Source organism: Oncorhynchus keta, unplaced genomic scaffold (genome assembly GCF_023373465.1).
Source record: "Oncorhynchus keta strain PuntledgeMale-10-30-2019 unplaced genomic scaffold, Oket_V2 Un_scaffold_13320_pilon_pilon, whole genome shotgun sequence".
Taxonomy (NCBI): domain Eukaryota; kingdom Metazoa; phylum Chordata; class Actinopteri; order Salmoniformes; family Salmonidae; genus Oncorhynchus; species Oncorhynchus keta.
Genome location: NW_026290771.1, coordinates 238,397 through 253,301, shown reverse-complemented (window position 1 = coordinate 253,301; position 14,905 = coordinate 238,397). Strand labels below are relative to the sequence as shown.

The 14,905-nt window shown below is 47.9% G+C and overlaps 1 protein-coding gene and 1 long non-coding RNA gene across 51 annotated transcripts in view; one reads left to right on the top strand and one right to left on the bottom strand.

Annotated features, from left to right (window-relative positions):
* The window catches only part of LOC118380564 (ubiquitin carboxyl-terminal hydrolase 22-like), a 79,427-nt gene that overhangs the window by 32,937 nt on the left and 31,585 nt on the right, over window positions 1-14,905 (bottom strand). For all 50 annotated transcript variants that reach the window (XR_008127107.1, XR_008127106.1, XR_008127108.1 and 47 more), the window contains 2 exons: window positions 7,385-7,517; window positions 3,346-3,459 (listed from right to left, as the gene is read on the bottom strand). Coding sequence is in view for 1 of the 50 variants with exons in the window: in XM_052513640.1 (XP_052369600.1) it covers window positions 3,346-3,459; window positions 7,385-7,517 (247 nt within the window). In the remaining 49 variants the exon portion in view is untranslated. The remainder of the gene's footprint in view (window positions 1-3,345; window positions 3,460-7,384; window positions 7,518-14,905) is intronic.
* On the top strand, window positions 7,531-8,834 carry LOC127927356 (uncharacterized). Its single transcript, XR_008127147.1, has 3 exons — window positions 7,531-8,077; window positions 8,114-8,317; window positions 8,381-8,834. It is a non-coding gene; the product is annotated as an uncharacterized LOC127927356 (long non-coding RNA).

Here is a 14,905-nt window from a genome sequence, read left to right as displayed (position 1 = left end):
AAAATCATTGATGCCACGGCCCAAAAATATGGATCATGAAAAAACAATATTTCTGCTAAGGGAGACCTTGAAGATGCTAGAACAGCCTACTTTGACTTTTCCTCTGCAAATAAAACTAGTAATGAATAGAAAACATATTCTACTCTGGGATAGTCAGATTTATCTAGTTACCTAGTCGGCTTGTTGTTGCATGCTCTATGCCAGAGAAATATTACTCTCGAGGCACATTCAAGTTGAGTGACATTGAGGGAAACCTGCCGTCTGACATGCAGTCAATGCACAAGTCTTGCATTCGCAGGGAAAACAGCAGTTGATGGCTTTGTTTATTTTATTTATTTAAATAGGCAAGTCAGTTAAGAACAAATTATTATTTTCAATGACGGCCTAGGAACAGTGGGTTAACTGCCTGTTCAGGGGCAGAACGACAGACTTTTACATTGTCAGCTCGGGATTTGATCCAGCAACTTTTCGGTTACTAGTCAACGGCCTAACCACTACCTGCCGCCCCAGAGGATCCCAGCTTTCCATTCCTAACTTTATTTATTTCTCAACTCTTAAATGTGCGAAATTTATCTTTTTAAACCCAGAGTTTTTAGCAATACCATGAATAAGAATGTTAACGCTCCGCAATTTGCTGTGAGTGCATAGAGGAGAGTGGGGTTAAATGTAACACGGATCATCTCACTTGGGGTAAAACACCCCAAGTTACCCTAACAGGTAGGCTATAAACGCAGATGGCCAACCCCATGCTTCAGCCTATGTATTTATAGTCACTACGCTGATTACATTTGGGATCTAGCTAACGATCAGCCCAATAGGGTAAACGCAGATCGCCAACCCCATGCTTCAGCCTATGTATTTATAGTCACTACGCTGATTACATTTGGGATCTAGCTAACGATCAGCCCAATAGGGTAAACGCAGATGGCCAACCCCATGCTTCAGCCTATGTATTTATAGTCACTACGCTGATTACATTTGGGATCTAGCTAACGATCAGCCCAATAGGGTAAACGCAGATGGCCAACCCCATGCTTCAGCCTATGTATTTATAGTCACTACGCTGATTACATTTGGGATCTAGCTAACGATTAGCCCAATAGGGTAAACGCAGATGGCCAACCCCATGCTTCAGCCTATGTATTTATAGTCACTACGCTGATTACATTTGGAACCTAGCTAACGATTAGCCCAATAGGGTAAACGCAGATGGCCAACCCCATGCTTCAGCCTATGTATTTATAGTCACTACGCTGCATCAGTTGGGCTACAGGTGATAATGCTGATCGCTGATAGCATACCTGTTAATATGGACCATGTAAAGGCTATATGCCTGCCATGGTCCAATATGTTAAAATCATTTAAACAAATAATTGTACCAATACATGACCAAAAGTATACGGACACCTTGAACATCTCATTCCAAAATCATGGGCATTAATATGGAGTTGGTCACCCTTTTGCTGCTATAACAGCCTCCACTATTCTGGGAAGGCTTTCTGCTGGGACTTGCTTCCATTCAGCCACAAGAGCATTAGTGAGGTCACGTACTGATGTTGGGCGATTAAGGCTTGGCTCGCAGTCGCCGTTTCAATTTATCCCAAAGGTGTTCGATGGCCTTGAGGTCAGGGCTCTGTGCAGGCCAGTCAAGTTCTTCCACACTGATCTCAACAAACCATTTCTGTATGGACTTCGCTTTGTGCACGGGGGCACTGTCATGCTAAATCAGGAAAAGGACTTCCCCAAACTGTTGACATAAAGTTGGAAGCACAGAATAGTCAAGAATGCCGTAGCATTAAGATTTCCCTTCACTGGAACTAAGGGGCCTAGCCCGAACCAGGAAAAACAGCCCCAGACCATCATTTCTCCTCCACCAAACGTTATAGTTGGCATTACGCATTTGGGTAGGCAGCATTCTCCTTGCATCCACCAAACCCAGATTTGTCCGTCAGACTTCCAGATGGTGAAGCCAATGCTTGTGGTGTGGGGGCTGTGCTTTGGCAAAGTGGGTGGGGTTATATCCTTCCTGTTTGGCCCTGTCCGGGGGTGTCCTCGGATGGGGCCACAGTGTCTCCTGACCCCTCCTGTCTCAGCCTCCAGTATTTATGCTGCAGTAGTTTGTGTCGGGGGGCTAGGGTCAGTTTGTTATATCTGGAGTAATTCTCCTGTCCTATTCGGTGTCCTGTGTGAATCTAAGTGTGCGTTCTCTAATTCTCTCCTTCTTTCTTTCTCTCTCTCGGAGGACCTGAGCCCTAGGACCATGCCCCAGGACTACCTGACATGATGGCTCCTTGCTGTCCCCAGTCCACCTGGCCATGCTGCTGCTCCAGTTTCAACTGTTCTGCCTTACTATTATTTGACCATGCTGGTCATTTATGAACATTTGAACATCTTGGCCATGTTCTGTTATAATCTCCACCCGGCACAGCCAGAAGAGGACTGGCCACCCCACATAGCCTGGTTCCTCTCTAGGTTTCCTCCTAGGTTTTGGCCTTTCTAGGGAGTTTTTCCTAGCAACCGTGCTTCTACACCTGTATTGCTTGCTGTTTGGGGTTTTAGGCTGGGTTTCTGTACAGCACTTTGAGATATCAGCTGATGTACGAAGGGCTATATAAATAAAATTTGATTGATTGATTGGCATTGCGTATGGTGATCTTAGGCTTGTGTGAGGCTGCTCAGCCATGGAAACCCATTTCATGAAACTCCCGACGGACAGTTGTCCTAACGTTGCTTCCAGAGGCAGTTTGGAACTCGGTAGTGAGTGTTGCAACCAGACGATTTTTACGCACTACACGCTTTTGCACTCGCCTGTCCCGTTCCGAGAGCTTGTGTGGCCTACCACTTTGCGGCTGAACCATTGTTGCTCCTAGACGTTTCCACTTCACAATAACAGCACTTACAGTTGACCAGGGCAACTCTAGCAGGGCAGAAATGTGACAAACTAATTATTGGAAAGGTGGCATCCTATTATGGTGAAAGTCACTGAGCTCTTAAGTAAGGCCATTCTACTGCCAATGTTTGTCTATGGAGATTGCATGGCTGTGTGCTCGATTTTAAACACCTGTCAGCAACGGGTGTGGCTGAAATAGCCGATTGCACTAATTTGAAGGGGTGTCCAGATACTTTGTATTGTATATATAGTGTATGTGAATGCAGCTGCCACTACTTTAAAATCACTGGATGCAGTTTATCATAGCTCCACACATTGTGATCTGGATCAGAAAGTGGTTAAATAAATAAAGGTTAAAATACATGAAGGAATAAATCAATTATTGACTGGGGGGGGAGATAAAACAGACAGAAAAGTAGCGTTGCCTGAGCTGCTGGAGACCAGCAACACTGTACCTTGCAATTTCCAGGCTTTCCTCTGTTCTTCTTTGGCAATCTGTTCCATCTCTTTGTCGTATATGTAGTCTTGACACACAAAACAATATATTCCACCATATAATAAGTCTATTGCTGGAAGGGAGAGAGAAAGAAGGATTACAAAACCATTACAACTAGATATTTCCTACAGAACAACAGCTTGTGTTGATTGCACGTCTAACCTCATCATTGATGTGGCCAGCGTGAAGACAAGCACTTTCTGTTTGTTCCACTCCTCTATTGACTTGAGCCTTGTGTCGTTCCATGTCATTGCTGCTTGCATTGGAGAATTAGAGAACTATCACGTAGGGAAGGTGTGTGTGTGTGTGTGTGTGTCACAGAGTATGTTTTTTTTGTGAGACTGTGTGTGCGTGCATGTCCATCACATCTATCTCCCCTGCTCCTTCCACTAGCCTATGTTCTCCAACACCATGGTAACAATACCTGGGTTCTTCTGTTGCCGTGACAACCTATTTATTCATAGGTTGCACCTCTGTCACTAAGCATCATGCCACTGTTATGAACGTTCTCAAGCCCTCTGCCGACGGGCGCCATAGTGGTGCCATAAAGTGGTGATAGCATCCGTTCAGAAAGACTGGGGTTAACTACTATTTCATCTAAATTACACTATAGTGCCTGGAAATACGATGACATTGCTAAAGTAGTCAAATATTTAGTAGGAAACTACTTTGCCAGCATTATCATGTCGTCAAATTTACTTTAGCCAGATGGCAACGTTGTCATTAGGGGCGGCAGGTAGCCTAGTGGATAGAGAGTTGGGCCAGTAACCAGCAGGTAGCCTAGTGGTTAGAGAGTTGGGCCAGTAACCAACAGGTAGCCTAGTGGTTAGAGAGTTGGGCCAGTAACCAGCAGGTAGCCTAGTGGTTAGAGAGTTGGGCCAGTAACCAGCAGGTAGCCTAGTGGTTAGAGAGTTGGGCCAGTAACCAGCAGGTAGCCTAGTGGTTAGAGCGTTGGGCCAGTAACCAGCAGGTAGCCTAGTGGATAGAGCGTTGGGCCAGTAACCAGCAGGTAGCCTAGTGGATAGAGAGTTGGGCCAGTAACCAGCAGGTAGCCTAGTGGTTAGAGCGTTGGGCCAGTAACCAGCAGGTAGCCTAGTGGTTAGAGCGTTGGGCCAGTAACCAGCAGGTAGCCTAGTGGTTAGAGCGTTGGGCCAGTAACCAGCAGGTAGCCTAGTGGTTAGAGCGTTGGGCCAGTAACCAGCAGGTAGCCTAGTGGTTAGAGCGTTGGGCCAGTAACCAGCAGGTAGCCTAGTGGATAGAGCGTTGGGCCAGTAACCAGCAGGTAGCCTAGTGGTTAGAGCGTTGGGCCAGTAACCAGCAGGTAGCCTAGTGGTTAGAGCGTTGGGCCAGTAACCAGCAGGTAGCCTAGTGGTTAGAGCGTTGGGCCAGTAACCAGCAGGTAGCCTAGTGGTTGGAGAGTTGGGCCAGTAACCAGCAGGTAGCCTAGTGGTTAGAGAGTTGGGCCAGTAACCAGCAGGTAGCCTAGTGGTTAGAGCGTTGGGCCAGTAACCAGCAGGTAGCCTAGTGGTTAGAGCGTTGGGCCAGTAACCAACAGGTAGCCTAGTGGTTAGAGCGTTGGGCCAGTAACCAGCAGGTAGCCTAGTGGTTAGAGCGTTGGGCCAGTAACCAGCAGGTAGCCTAGTGGTTAGAGCGTTGGGCCAGTAACCAGCAGGTAGCCTAGTGGTTAGAGCGTTGGGCCAGTAACCAGCAGGTAGCCTAGTGGTTAGAGCGTTGGGCCAGTAACCAGCAGGTAGCCTAGTGGTTAGAGCGTTGGGCCAGTAACCAGCAGGTAGCCTAGTGGTTAGAGCGTTGGGCCAGTAACCAGCAGGTAGCCTAGTGGTTAGAGCGTTGGGCCAGTAACCAGCAGGTAGCCTTGTGGTTAGAGCGTTGGGCCAGTAACCAGCAGGTAGCCTAGTGGTTAGAGCGTTGGGCCAGTAACCAGCAGGTAGCCTAGTGGTTAGAGCGTTGGGCCAGTAACCAGCAGGTAGCCTAGTGGTTAGAGCGTTGGGCCAGTAACCAGCAGGTAGCCTAGTGGTTAGAGCGTTGGGCCAGTAACCAGCAGGTAGCCTAGTGGTTAGAGCGTTGGGCCAGTAACCAGCAGGTAGCCTAGTGGTTAGAGCATTGGGCCAGTAACCAGCAGGTAGCCTAGTGGTTAGAGCGTTGGGCCAGTAACCAGCAGGTAGCCTAGTGGTTGGAGAGTTGGGCCAGTAACTGGATTGCTGGATCGAATCCCCAAGCTGACAAGGTAAACATCTGTCGTTCTGCCCCTGAACAAGGCAGTTAACCCACTGTTCGCCGGTAGGCCGTCATTTAAATAAGAATATATTCTTAACTGACTTGCCAAGTTAAATAAAGGTTGAATAAAAATAAATAAGCTAGAAAAGCGTGTAAAAAATTACTAGCAATGATAATATTAGCCAGCTAAAGTCTGGTGGCCTCCCCTCAATCTTAGCTAGCTAACGTTATACTGCATCTAAATTCATTCTGGCAACATCTAAATGATGACAAAAAGGTAATTTTACTGATTATTTGCCTCAGATTAAATGTCATAGTATTTCCATGCCACTGTAATGCACTTCATCGGCTCATTGAGAAGAATGTTCAGCCGGGCATCAGTCCAAAACAAACGTTCAAACCATGTTGTGAGGAAACATGCAACTCATGGACAGCCAAATAGAACCCCTGCACATGTGGATACTAAAAGGTTTGTCTTGGAACTAGGAGGATCCAGGAGAGGGAAAAGGGACAATTGATGGATAGGCCTAAACATGTATACAGAACATGTAAATGGGGCGCTGTGTGTGTGTGTCCATAAGAGGAGAGAGGAGCGAGCTAGAAGAAGCTCATCATCTCTGTGTCCAATGGCAACAGGCATGCACTGAGAAAGGCCTTGACTGATGTGGTAACCATGGAACCAGAGAAAAGGAGAGAGAGTTCTGTGTACAACACCACAGAGGAAGTTAAAAATAAATCTGGCAGAGACACAGAGGAGGAGGAGGATGAAGGAAGTGAAGGAATCCAGAGGAACAGCTGGGAGTCAGGGGTTCATTTGATTAATGGTACAATGCACAGTGAGTGAGAGTGTGCTACTGTGGAAAGCCCTGACCTAATTAACACTGTGGTGGGAGTCTGGGGGGCTGGGGTAGGGCGTGATGACAGGAGCGACCGACACGGCTCAGTGTATTTGTGTGTGTGTGTGGGTGGGTGTCAGCGTGTGTGTATAGATCAAAACCTTACTGTAACACCCCACTGAAAGACCGACACGGCTCAGTGTGTGTGTGTGTGTATAGATCAAAACCTTACTGTGACACCCCACTGAACGACCGACACACGGCTCAGTGTGTGTGTGTGTGTGTGTGTGTGTGTGTGTATAGATCAAAACCTTACTGTGATCCCCCCCCAGAAGAACCTTTAACCTCTATCACACCCTAACAGATTACCCGAGCATTACCACCCTCTCATTCATCTGTCACCATTCTCCTCAGACAATATCACAGCCACAGCAATTACATCCTTTTACTTATCTGTACTGTATATAGACCCATAATTACATAGAAATATAATCAAATGGAAATTCCACTGGATCTGTGATATTTCTACGCCAGCGTCCCAAACGGCACCCCGTTCCCTTCACAGTGCACTATTTCTTACCAGAGCCCCGTGGATCCCGGTCAAATGTAGTGCACTAAATAGGAGACTTGGACTTGGATAATTACCATGTAAGAATCACAGGGTCATTCATACTCTATGTGGTTGAGGATTAAACATGTCTAGCACTCCCACAGAGCTGACAGGGGAACAGACAGGCTTAGAGAATGACATTTGTCTGCCTGAGACTAAGTACTGGCTCCCAGTAGAACGATAATGCTACGGAGAAGGACGGGCTCTGCTCAATGTCTCTGAAGAGGACAGAGAGAGGCCTGAATCTGCCTGTGTGTGTGTGTGTGTGGGGGGGATAATGGACATGACAACATAAGCTAGCACGTGCACATTTTTACCTAGATTGTGTCGTTTGTTTTTGGCGTGCTCGTGGATGTGTTTCTTGGTGAAGCAGCCGAAGAAGACGCAGGAGAGACAGGAGTGGAGCCGGTTCAGGTGGGCGCCGCACATGTGACATATACATGATTTGGCCTGCAGGGGGCGAGAGAGACAAAGAGGGGCGATAGAAGGATGGAAGGGAAGGTGAACGAGAGAGGGGGGAGGAAAGGGAGGGGATGGAGAGAGAGAGAAGGGGGTGAGAGAGAGAGTCAGAATTAAAAAGGAATATACATTGACATCTGAGCATTGAAAAAAAAGCTGTCATCGTAGCCTGCACTCAAATAGAAAATGGATGTTACGTGCGGTTAGGTTTTTCATATTCAAACATTGGCGGCTTGATAGTCTAGGTCTACTCTACCCTATACGTATCTGATAGTCTAGGTCTACTCTACCCTATACGTATCTGATAGTCTAGGTCTACTCTACCCTATACGTATCTGATAGTCTAGGTCTACTCTACCCTATACGTATCTGATAGTCTAGGTCTACTCTACCCTATACGTATCTGATAGTCTAGGTCTACTCTACCCTATACGTATCTGATAGTCTAGGTCTACTCTACCCTATACGTATCTGATAGTCTAGGTCTACTCTACCCTATACGTATCTGATAGTCTAGGTCTACTCTACCCTATACGTATCTGATAGTCTAGGTCTACTCTACCCTATAGTCGTATCTGATAGTCTAGGTCTACTCTACCCTATACGTATCTGATAGTCTAGGTCTACTCTACCCTATACGTATCTGATAGTCTAGGTCTACTCTACCCTATACGTATCTGATAGTCTAGGTCTACTCTACCCTATACGTATCTGATAGTCTAGGTCTACTCTACCCTATACGTATCTGATAGTCTAGGTCTACTCTACCCTATACGTATCTGATAGTCTAGGTCTACTCTACCCTATACGTATCTGATAGTCTACGTCTACCCTATACGTATCTGATAGTCTAGGTCTACTCTACCCTATACGTATCTGATAGTCTAGGTCTACTCTACCCTATACGTATCTGATAGTCTAGGTCTACTCTACCCTATACGTATCTGATAGTCTAGGTCTACTCTACCCTATACGTATCTGATAGTCTAGGTCTACTCTACCCTATACGTATCTGATAGTCTAGGTCTACTCTACCCTATACGTATCTGATAGTCTAGGTCTACTCTACCCTATACAGGCTCAGTCATGCACTGAACACTCTTTATGCATACACTAGTTTGTTATTTTATTAGCTTAAATTACTATCCAATCTACTCATCACATTACAAATAGTAGATTATCGTACATACATTTGCACATGTGATGATTCATGGAATGCTTTATTATAAGGGTGCATTTTTATGGTGAAAATTAGCTTCCCCAAAGTTGAAACTCACGTGGTGCCTATATATGCCTGGTAGGCTACTCCAGTTGTAAAGGGGGGATACATGTCACTGTACGCACTTAAATAGCAGTTGTTTTTGTGCCAGCCAGGTAGGTGGCTCCTGTAGTAAAGCACTGTGCTTCATATTAGGACAGTTGATGAATAAATAAAAGTAGGCCTCTAGAAAGCTGAATGGATCCTCTTTTTAACAGGCCATCAAAACTCTGTTCTCACATCATTTGAATAGCCTATAGAAACGTTGTGCAACATGAGCTCATGGGTTCTCATGATGTGTTTGATTTGATTCTGGATTACATTTATGTCAGACTGATTAGAGGGACAACAGAATGCTAGGTACCAAACGTTTATGTGTAATTTGACTGTTGTCATGACGGTAATACAGTCACCGTAACAGCCCTAAGATGAAGGCAGACAGAGTAGTGATGGTTGGGCCCTTTGAGAAACCCCATGTGGTCCAATATATAAAAGCAGACATTCTGCTTGTCCACACAGCACACCATGCTCCATGCTCCTGATTGGATTCATGCATGGTGGGAGAAAGCATCTTTGACACACTGACAGCAGCTGGAGTGTGTGAGTGTGACGCAGTGCCTCAGAGAGAGGGATTTATAGAACCATTAGAATGCCTGGTCTTTAGTGGACCTGCCACACTGAGCTCTGCAGGGCCTGAGGCCACAGGGAGAGGATGGAGACGTGGTGAAGTGAGTGAGTGAGTGAGTGAGTGAGTGAGTGAGTGAGAGCCAACGGGCGACACAGACAGAGACAAGAGAGACCGACGGAGACGTGTTAAGAGTAGAGATGTACGAATACATATTCTAGAGTTTTCTCTGGCAGCAGAGAGAGAAAACATGGGAGGGAAAGAGAAAAGGGGAGAGAAAGGCACCAACTGAGGAAAGACAGAGAGAGGAGCCAGACATACGAGACACATCCTTGATGCTGCTCTGATGACCAAAGACAGTCCCATAGCCCTGATGCTGCTCTGATGACCAAAGACAGTCCCATAGCCCTGATGCTGCTCTGATGACCAAAGACAGTCCCATAGCCCTGATGCTGCTCTGATGACCAAAGACAGTCCCATAGCCCTGATGCTGCTCTGATGACCAAAGACAGTCCTATAGGACTGAAAGTGGCAGAGATGGAGAGAGAGGAAAGATGGACAGAGGCGAGATGAGGGGGAGAGAGGAGAGAGGGATGGAGAAATGAGAGAGACAGCAGAGAGAGATGGAGAGAGAGGAAAGATGGACAGAGGCGAGATGAGGGGGAGAGAGGAGAGAGGGATGGAGAAATGAGAGAGACAGCAGAGAGAGTGGGAGAGATGGAGAGAAAGGAGGGATGGAGAGAAAGGAGGGATAGAGAGAAATGAGAGAGAGACAGCAGAGAGAGTGGGAGAGATGGAGAGAGAGGAAAGATGGACAGAGGCGAGATGAGGGGGAGAGAGGAGAGAGGGATGGAGAAATGACAGAGAGTGGGAGAGATGGAGAGAGAGGAAAGATGGACAGAGGCGAGATGAGGGGGAGAGAGGAGAGAGGGATGGAGAAATGAGAGAGAGACAGCAGAGAGAGTGGGAGAGATGGAGAGAGAGGAAAGATGGACAGAGGCGAGATGAGGGGGAGAGAGAGGAGAGAGGGATGGAGAAATGAGAGAGAGACAGCAGAGAGAGTGGGAGAGATGGAGAGAGAGGAAAGATGGACAGAGGCGAGATGAGGGGGAGAGAGGAGAGAGGGATGGAGAAATGAGAGACAGCAGAGCGAGTGGGAGAGATGGAGAGAGAGGAAAGATGGACAGAGGCGAGATGAGGGGGAGAGAGGAGAGAGGGATGGAGAAATGACAGAGAGTGGGAGAGATGGAGAGAGAGGAAAGATGGACAGAGGCGAGATGAGGGGGAGAGAGGAGAGAGGGATGGAGAAATGAGAGAGACAGCAGAGAGAGTGGCAGAGATGGAGAGAGAGGAAAGATGGACAGAGGCGAGATGAGGGGGAGAGAGAGGAGAGAGGGATGGAGAAATGAGAGAGACAGCAGAGAGAGTGGGAGAGATGGAGAGAAAGGAGGGATGGAGAGAAAGGAGGGATGGAGAGATGGAGAGAAAGGAGGGATGAGAGAAAGGAGGGATGGAGAGAAAGGAGAGATGGGGAGAAAGGAGAGATGGAGAGAAAGGAGGGATGAGAGAAAGGAGGGATGAGAGAAAGGAGGGATGAGAGAAAGGAGGGATGAGAGAAAGGAGGGATGGAGAGAAAGGAGAGATGGAGAGAAAGGAGAGATGGAGAGAAAGGAGAGATGGAGAGAAAGGAAGGATGGAGAGAAATGAGAGAGAGACAGCAGAGAGAGTGGCAGAGATGGAGAGAGAGGAAAGCTGGACAGAGGCGAGATGAGGGGGAGAGAGGAGAGAGGGATGGAGAAATGAGAGAGACAGCAGAGAGAGTGGCAGAGATGGAGAGAGAGGAAAGATGGACAGAGGCGAGATGAGGGGGAGAGAGGAGAGAGGGATGGAGAAATGAGAGAGACAGCGGAGAGAGTGGCAGAGATGGAAAGATGGACAGAGGCGAGATGAGGGGGAGAGAGGAGAGAGGGATGGAGAAATGAGAGAGACAGCGGAGAGAGTGGGAGAGATGGAGAGAGAGGAAAGATGGACAGAGGCGAGATAAGGGGGAGAGAGGAGAGAGGGATGGAGAAATGAGAGAGACAGCGGAGAGAGTGGCAGAGATGGAGAGAGAGGAAAGATGGACAGAGGCGAGATGAGGGGGAGAGAGAGGAGAGAGGGATGGAGAAATGAGAGAGACAGCAGAGAGAGTGGGAGAGATGGAGAGAGAGGAAAGATGGACAGAGGCGAGATGAGGGGGAGAGAGGGATGGAGAAATGAGAGAGACAGCAGAGAGAGTGGCAGAGATGGAGAGAGAGGAAAGATGGACAGAGGCGAGATGAGGGGGAGAGAGAGGAGAGAGGGATGGAGAAATGAGAGAGACAGCAGAGAGAGTGGCAGAGATGGAGAGAGGAAAGATGGACAGAGGCGAGATGAGGGGGAGAGAGGAGAGAGGGATGGAGAAATGAGAGACAGCAGAGAGAGTGGGAGAGATGGAGAGAGAGGAAAGATGGACAGAGGCGAGATGAGGGGGAGAGAGAGGAGAGAGGGATGGAGAAATGAGAGAGACAGCAGAGAGAGTGGGGGAGATGGAGAGAGAGGAAAGATGGACAGAGGCGAGATGAGGGGGAGAGAGGGATGGAGAAATGAGAGAGACAGCAGAGAGAGTGGCAGAGATGGAGAGAGAGGAAAGATGGACAGAGGCGAGATGAGGGGGAGAGAGGGATGGAGAAATGAGAGAGACAGCAGAGAGAGTGGGAGAGATGGAGAGATGGACAGAGGCGAGATGAGGGGGAGAGAGGGATGGAGAAATGAGAGAGACAGCAGAGAGAGTGGCAGAGATGGAGAGAGAGGAAAGATGGACAGAGGCGAGATGAGGGGGAGAGAGGGATGGAGAAATGAGAGAGACAGCAGAGAGAGTGGGAGAGATGGAGAGAGAGGAAAGATGGACAGAGGCGAGATGAGGGGGAGAGAGGAGAGAGGGATGGAGAAATGAGAGACAGCAGAGAGAGTGGGAGAGATGGAGAGAGAGGAAAGATGGACGGAGGCGAGATGAGGGGGAGAGAGGAGAGAGGGATGGAGAAATGAGAGAGACAGCAGAGAGAGTGGGAGAGATGGAGAGAGAGGAAAGATGGACAGAGGCGAGATGAGGGGGAGAGAGGAGAGCGGGATGGAGAAATGAGAGACAGCAGAGAGAGTGGGAGAGATGGAGAGAGAGGAAAGATGGACGGAGGCGAGATGAGGGGGAGAGAGGAGAGAGGGATGGAGAAATGAGAGAGACAGCAGAGAGAGTGGGAGAGATGGAGAGAGAGGAAAGATGGACGGAGGCGAGATGAGGGGGAGAGAGGAGAGAGGAGAGAGTCAAAGACGGAGCGACAGAAAGGAGAGGTGAGAAAAAGAGCTCTAATAAAAGCCATCAGGAAACAGGCGTCACTACGTCCCCTGCTGGGCAGAGGGAGGGAGAGGGGGAGGAAAGAAAGGTGGAATAGAGCAGGAGAAACATTAAAAGACTAAAATCTGCAGTTCAGTGGCCATTTCAACCATGTTTCTAGAAATGTGAATAAGAGATCGTAAGGACACAGTAACCTCTGACATGACGCTCACTGACACACACACACACACACGCCAAGGTATTAGGCCAAGAGCAAATAACACCACACAAAAGGTAGGCTACAGTCACCTGACGAACAGCAACACAATAAAACAACCCGACACCATTACGACAACATGGAGAACCATTGTAAAGGGGTCATAAAAGATCCAGCCCGTTCTCAGTTTCACTTCCTCCACATTATATCACTATGAAACACAGACTCCAACCCTGTTCCTGGAGAGTTACAGTCCAGTAGGTTTTAACTCCAACCCTGTTCCTGGAGAGTTACAGTCCAGTAGGTTAACTCCAACCCTGTTCCTGGAGAGTTACAGTCCAGTAGGTTTTAACTCCAACCCTGTTCCTGGAGAGTTACAGTCCAGTAGGTTTTAACTCCAACCCTGTTCCTGGAGAGTTACAGTCCAGTAGGTTTTAACTCCAGCCCTGTTCCTGGAGAGTTACAGTCCAGTAGGTTTTAACTCCAACCCTGTTCCTGGAGAGTTACAGTCCAGTAGGTTTTAACTCCAACCCTGTTCCTGGAGAGTTACAGTCCAGTAGGTTTTAACTCCAGCCCTGTTCCTGGAGAGTTACAGTCCAGTAGGTTTTAACTCCAACCCTGTTCCTGGAGAGTTACAGTCCAGTAGGTTTTAACTCCAACCCTGTTCCTGGAGAGTTACAGTCCAGTAGGTTTTAACTCCAACCCTGTTCCTGGAGAGTTACAGTCCAGTAGGTTAACTCCAACCCTGTTCCTGGAGAGTTACAGTCCAGTAGGTTTTAACTCCAACCCTGTTCCTGGAGAGTTACAGTCCAGTAGGTTTTAACTCCAACCCTGTTCCTGGAGAGTTACAGTCCAGTAGGTTTTAACTCCAGCCCTGTTCCTGGAGAGTTGCAGTCCAGTAGGTTTTATCTCCAACCCTGTTCCTGGAGAGTTACAGTCCAGTAGGTTTCATCTCCAACCCTGTTCCTGGAGAGTTACAGTCCAGTAGGTTTCATCTCCAACCCTGTCCCTGGAGAGTTACAGTCCTGTAGGTTTTATCTCCAACCCTGTTCCTGGAGAGTTGCAGTCCTGTAGGTTTTATCTCCAACCCTGTTCCTGGAGAGTTACAGTCCAGTAGGTTTCATCTCCAACCCTGTTCCTGGAGAGTTACAGTCCAGTAGGTTTCATCTCCAACCCTGTTCCTGGAGAGTTACAGTCCAGTAGGTTTTAACTCCAACCCTGTCCCTGGAGAGTTACAAGTCCTGTAGGTTTTATCTCCAACCCTGTTCCTGGAGAGTTGCAGTCCTGTAGGTTTTATCTCCAACCCTGTTCCTGGAGAGTTACAGTCCAGTAGGTTTTAACTCCAACCCTGTTCCTGGAGAGTTACAGTCCAGAAGGTTTTAACTCCAACCCTGTTCCTGGAGAGTTACAGTCCAGTAGGTTTTAACTCCAGCCCTGTTCCTGGAGAGTTACAGTCCAGTAGGTTTTAACTCCAGCCCTGTTCCTGGAGAGTTACAGTCCAGTAGGTTTTAACTCCAGCCCTGTTCCTGGAGAGTTACAGTCCAGTAGGTTTTAACTCCAGCCCTGTTCCTGGAGAGTTACAGTCCAGTAGGTTTTAACTCCAGCCCTGTTCCTGGAGAGTTACAGTCCAGTAGGTTTTAACTCCAACCCTGTTCCTGGAGAGTTACAGTCCAGTAGGTTAACTCCAACCTTGTTCCTGGAGAGTTACAGTCCAGTAGGTTTTAACTCCAGCCCTGTTCCTGGAGAGTTACAGTCCAGTAGGTTTTAACTCCAGCCCTGTTCCTGGAGAGTTACAGTCCAGTAGGTTTTAACTCCAGCCCTGGCACCCAGTGATCTGCCGTCACTGGAGTCAGTGTTTCCCAAAGATATATGTTCTTACTTGTGAGGGAGCAAAGCATTGTGAAGCAAGATCCAGTGATGCAAACAACAT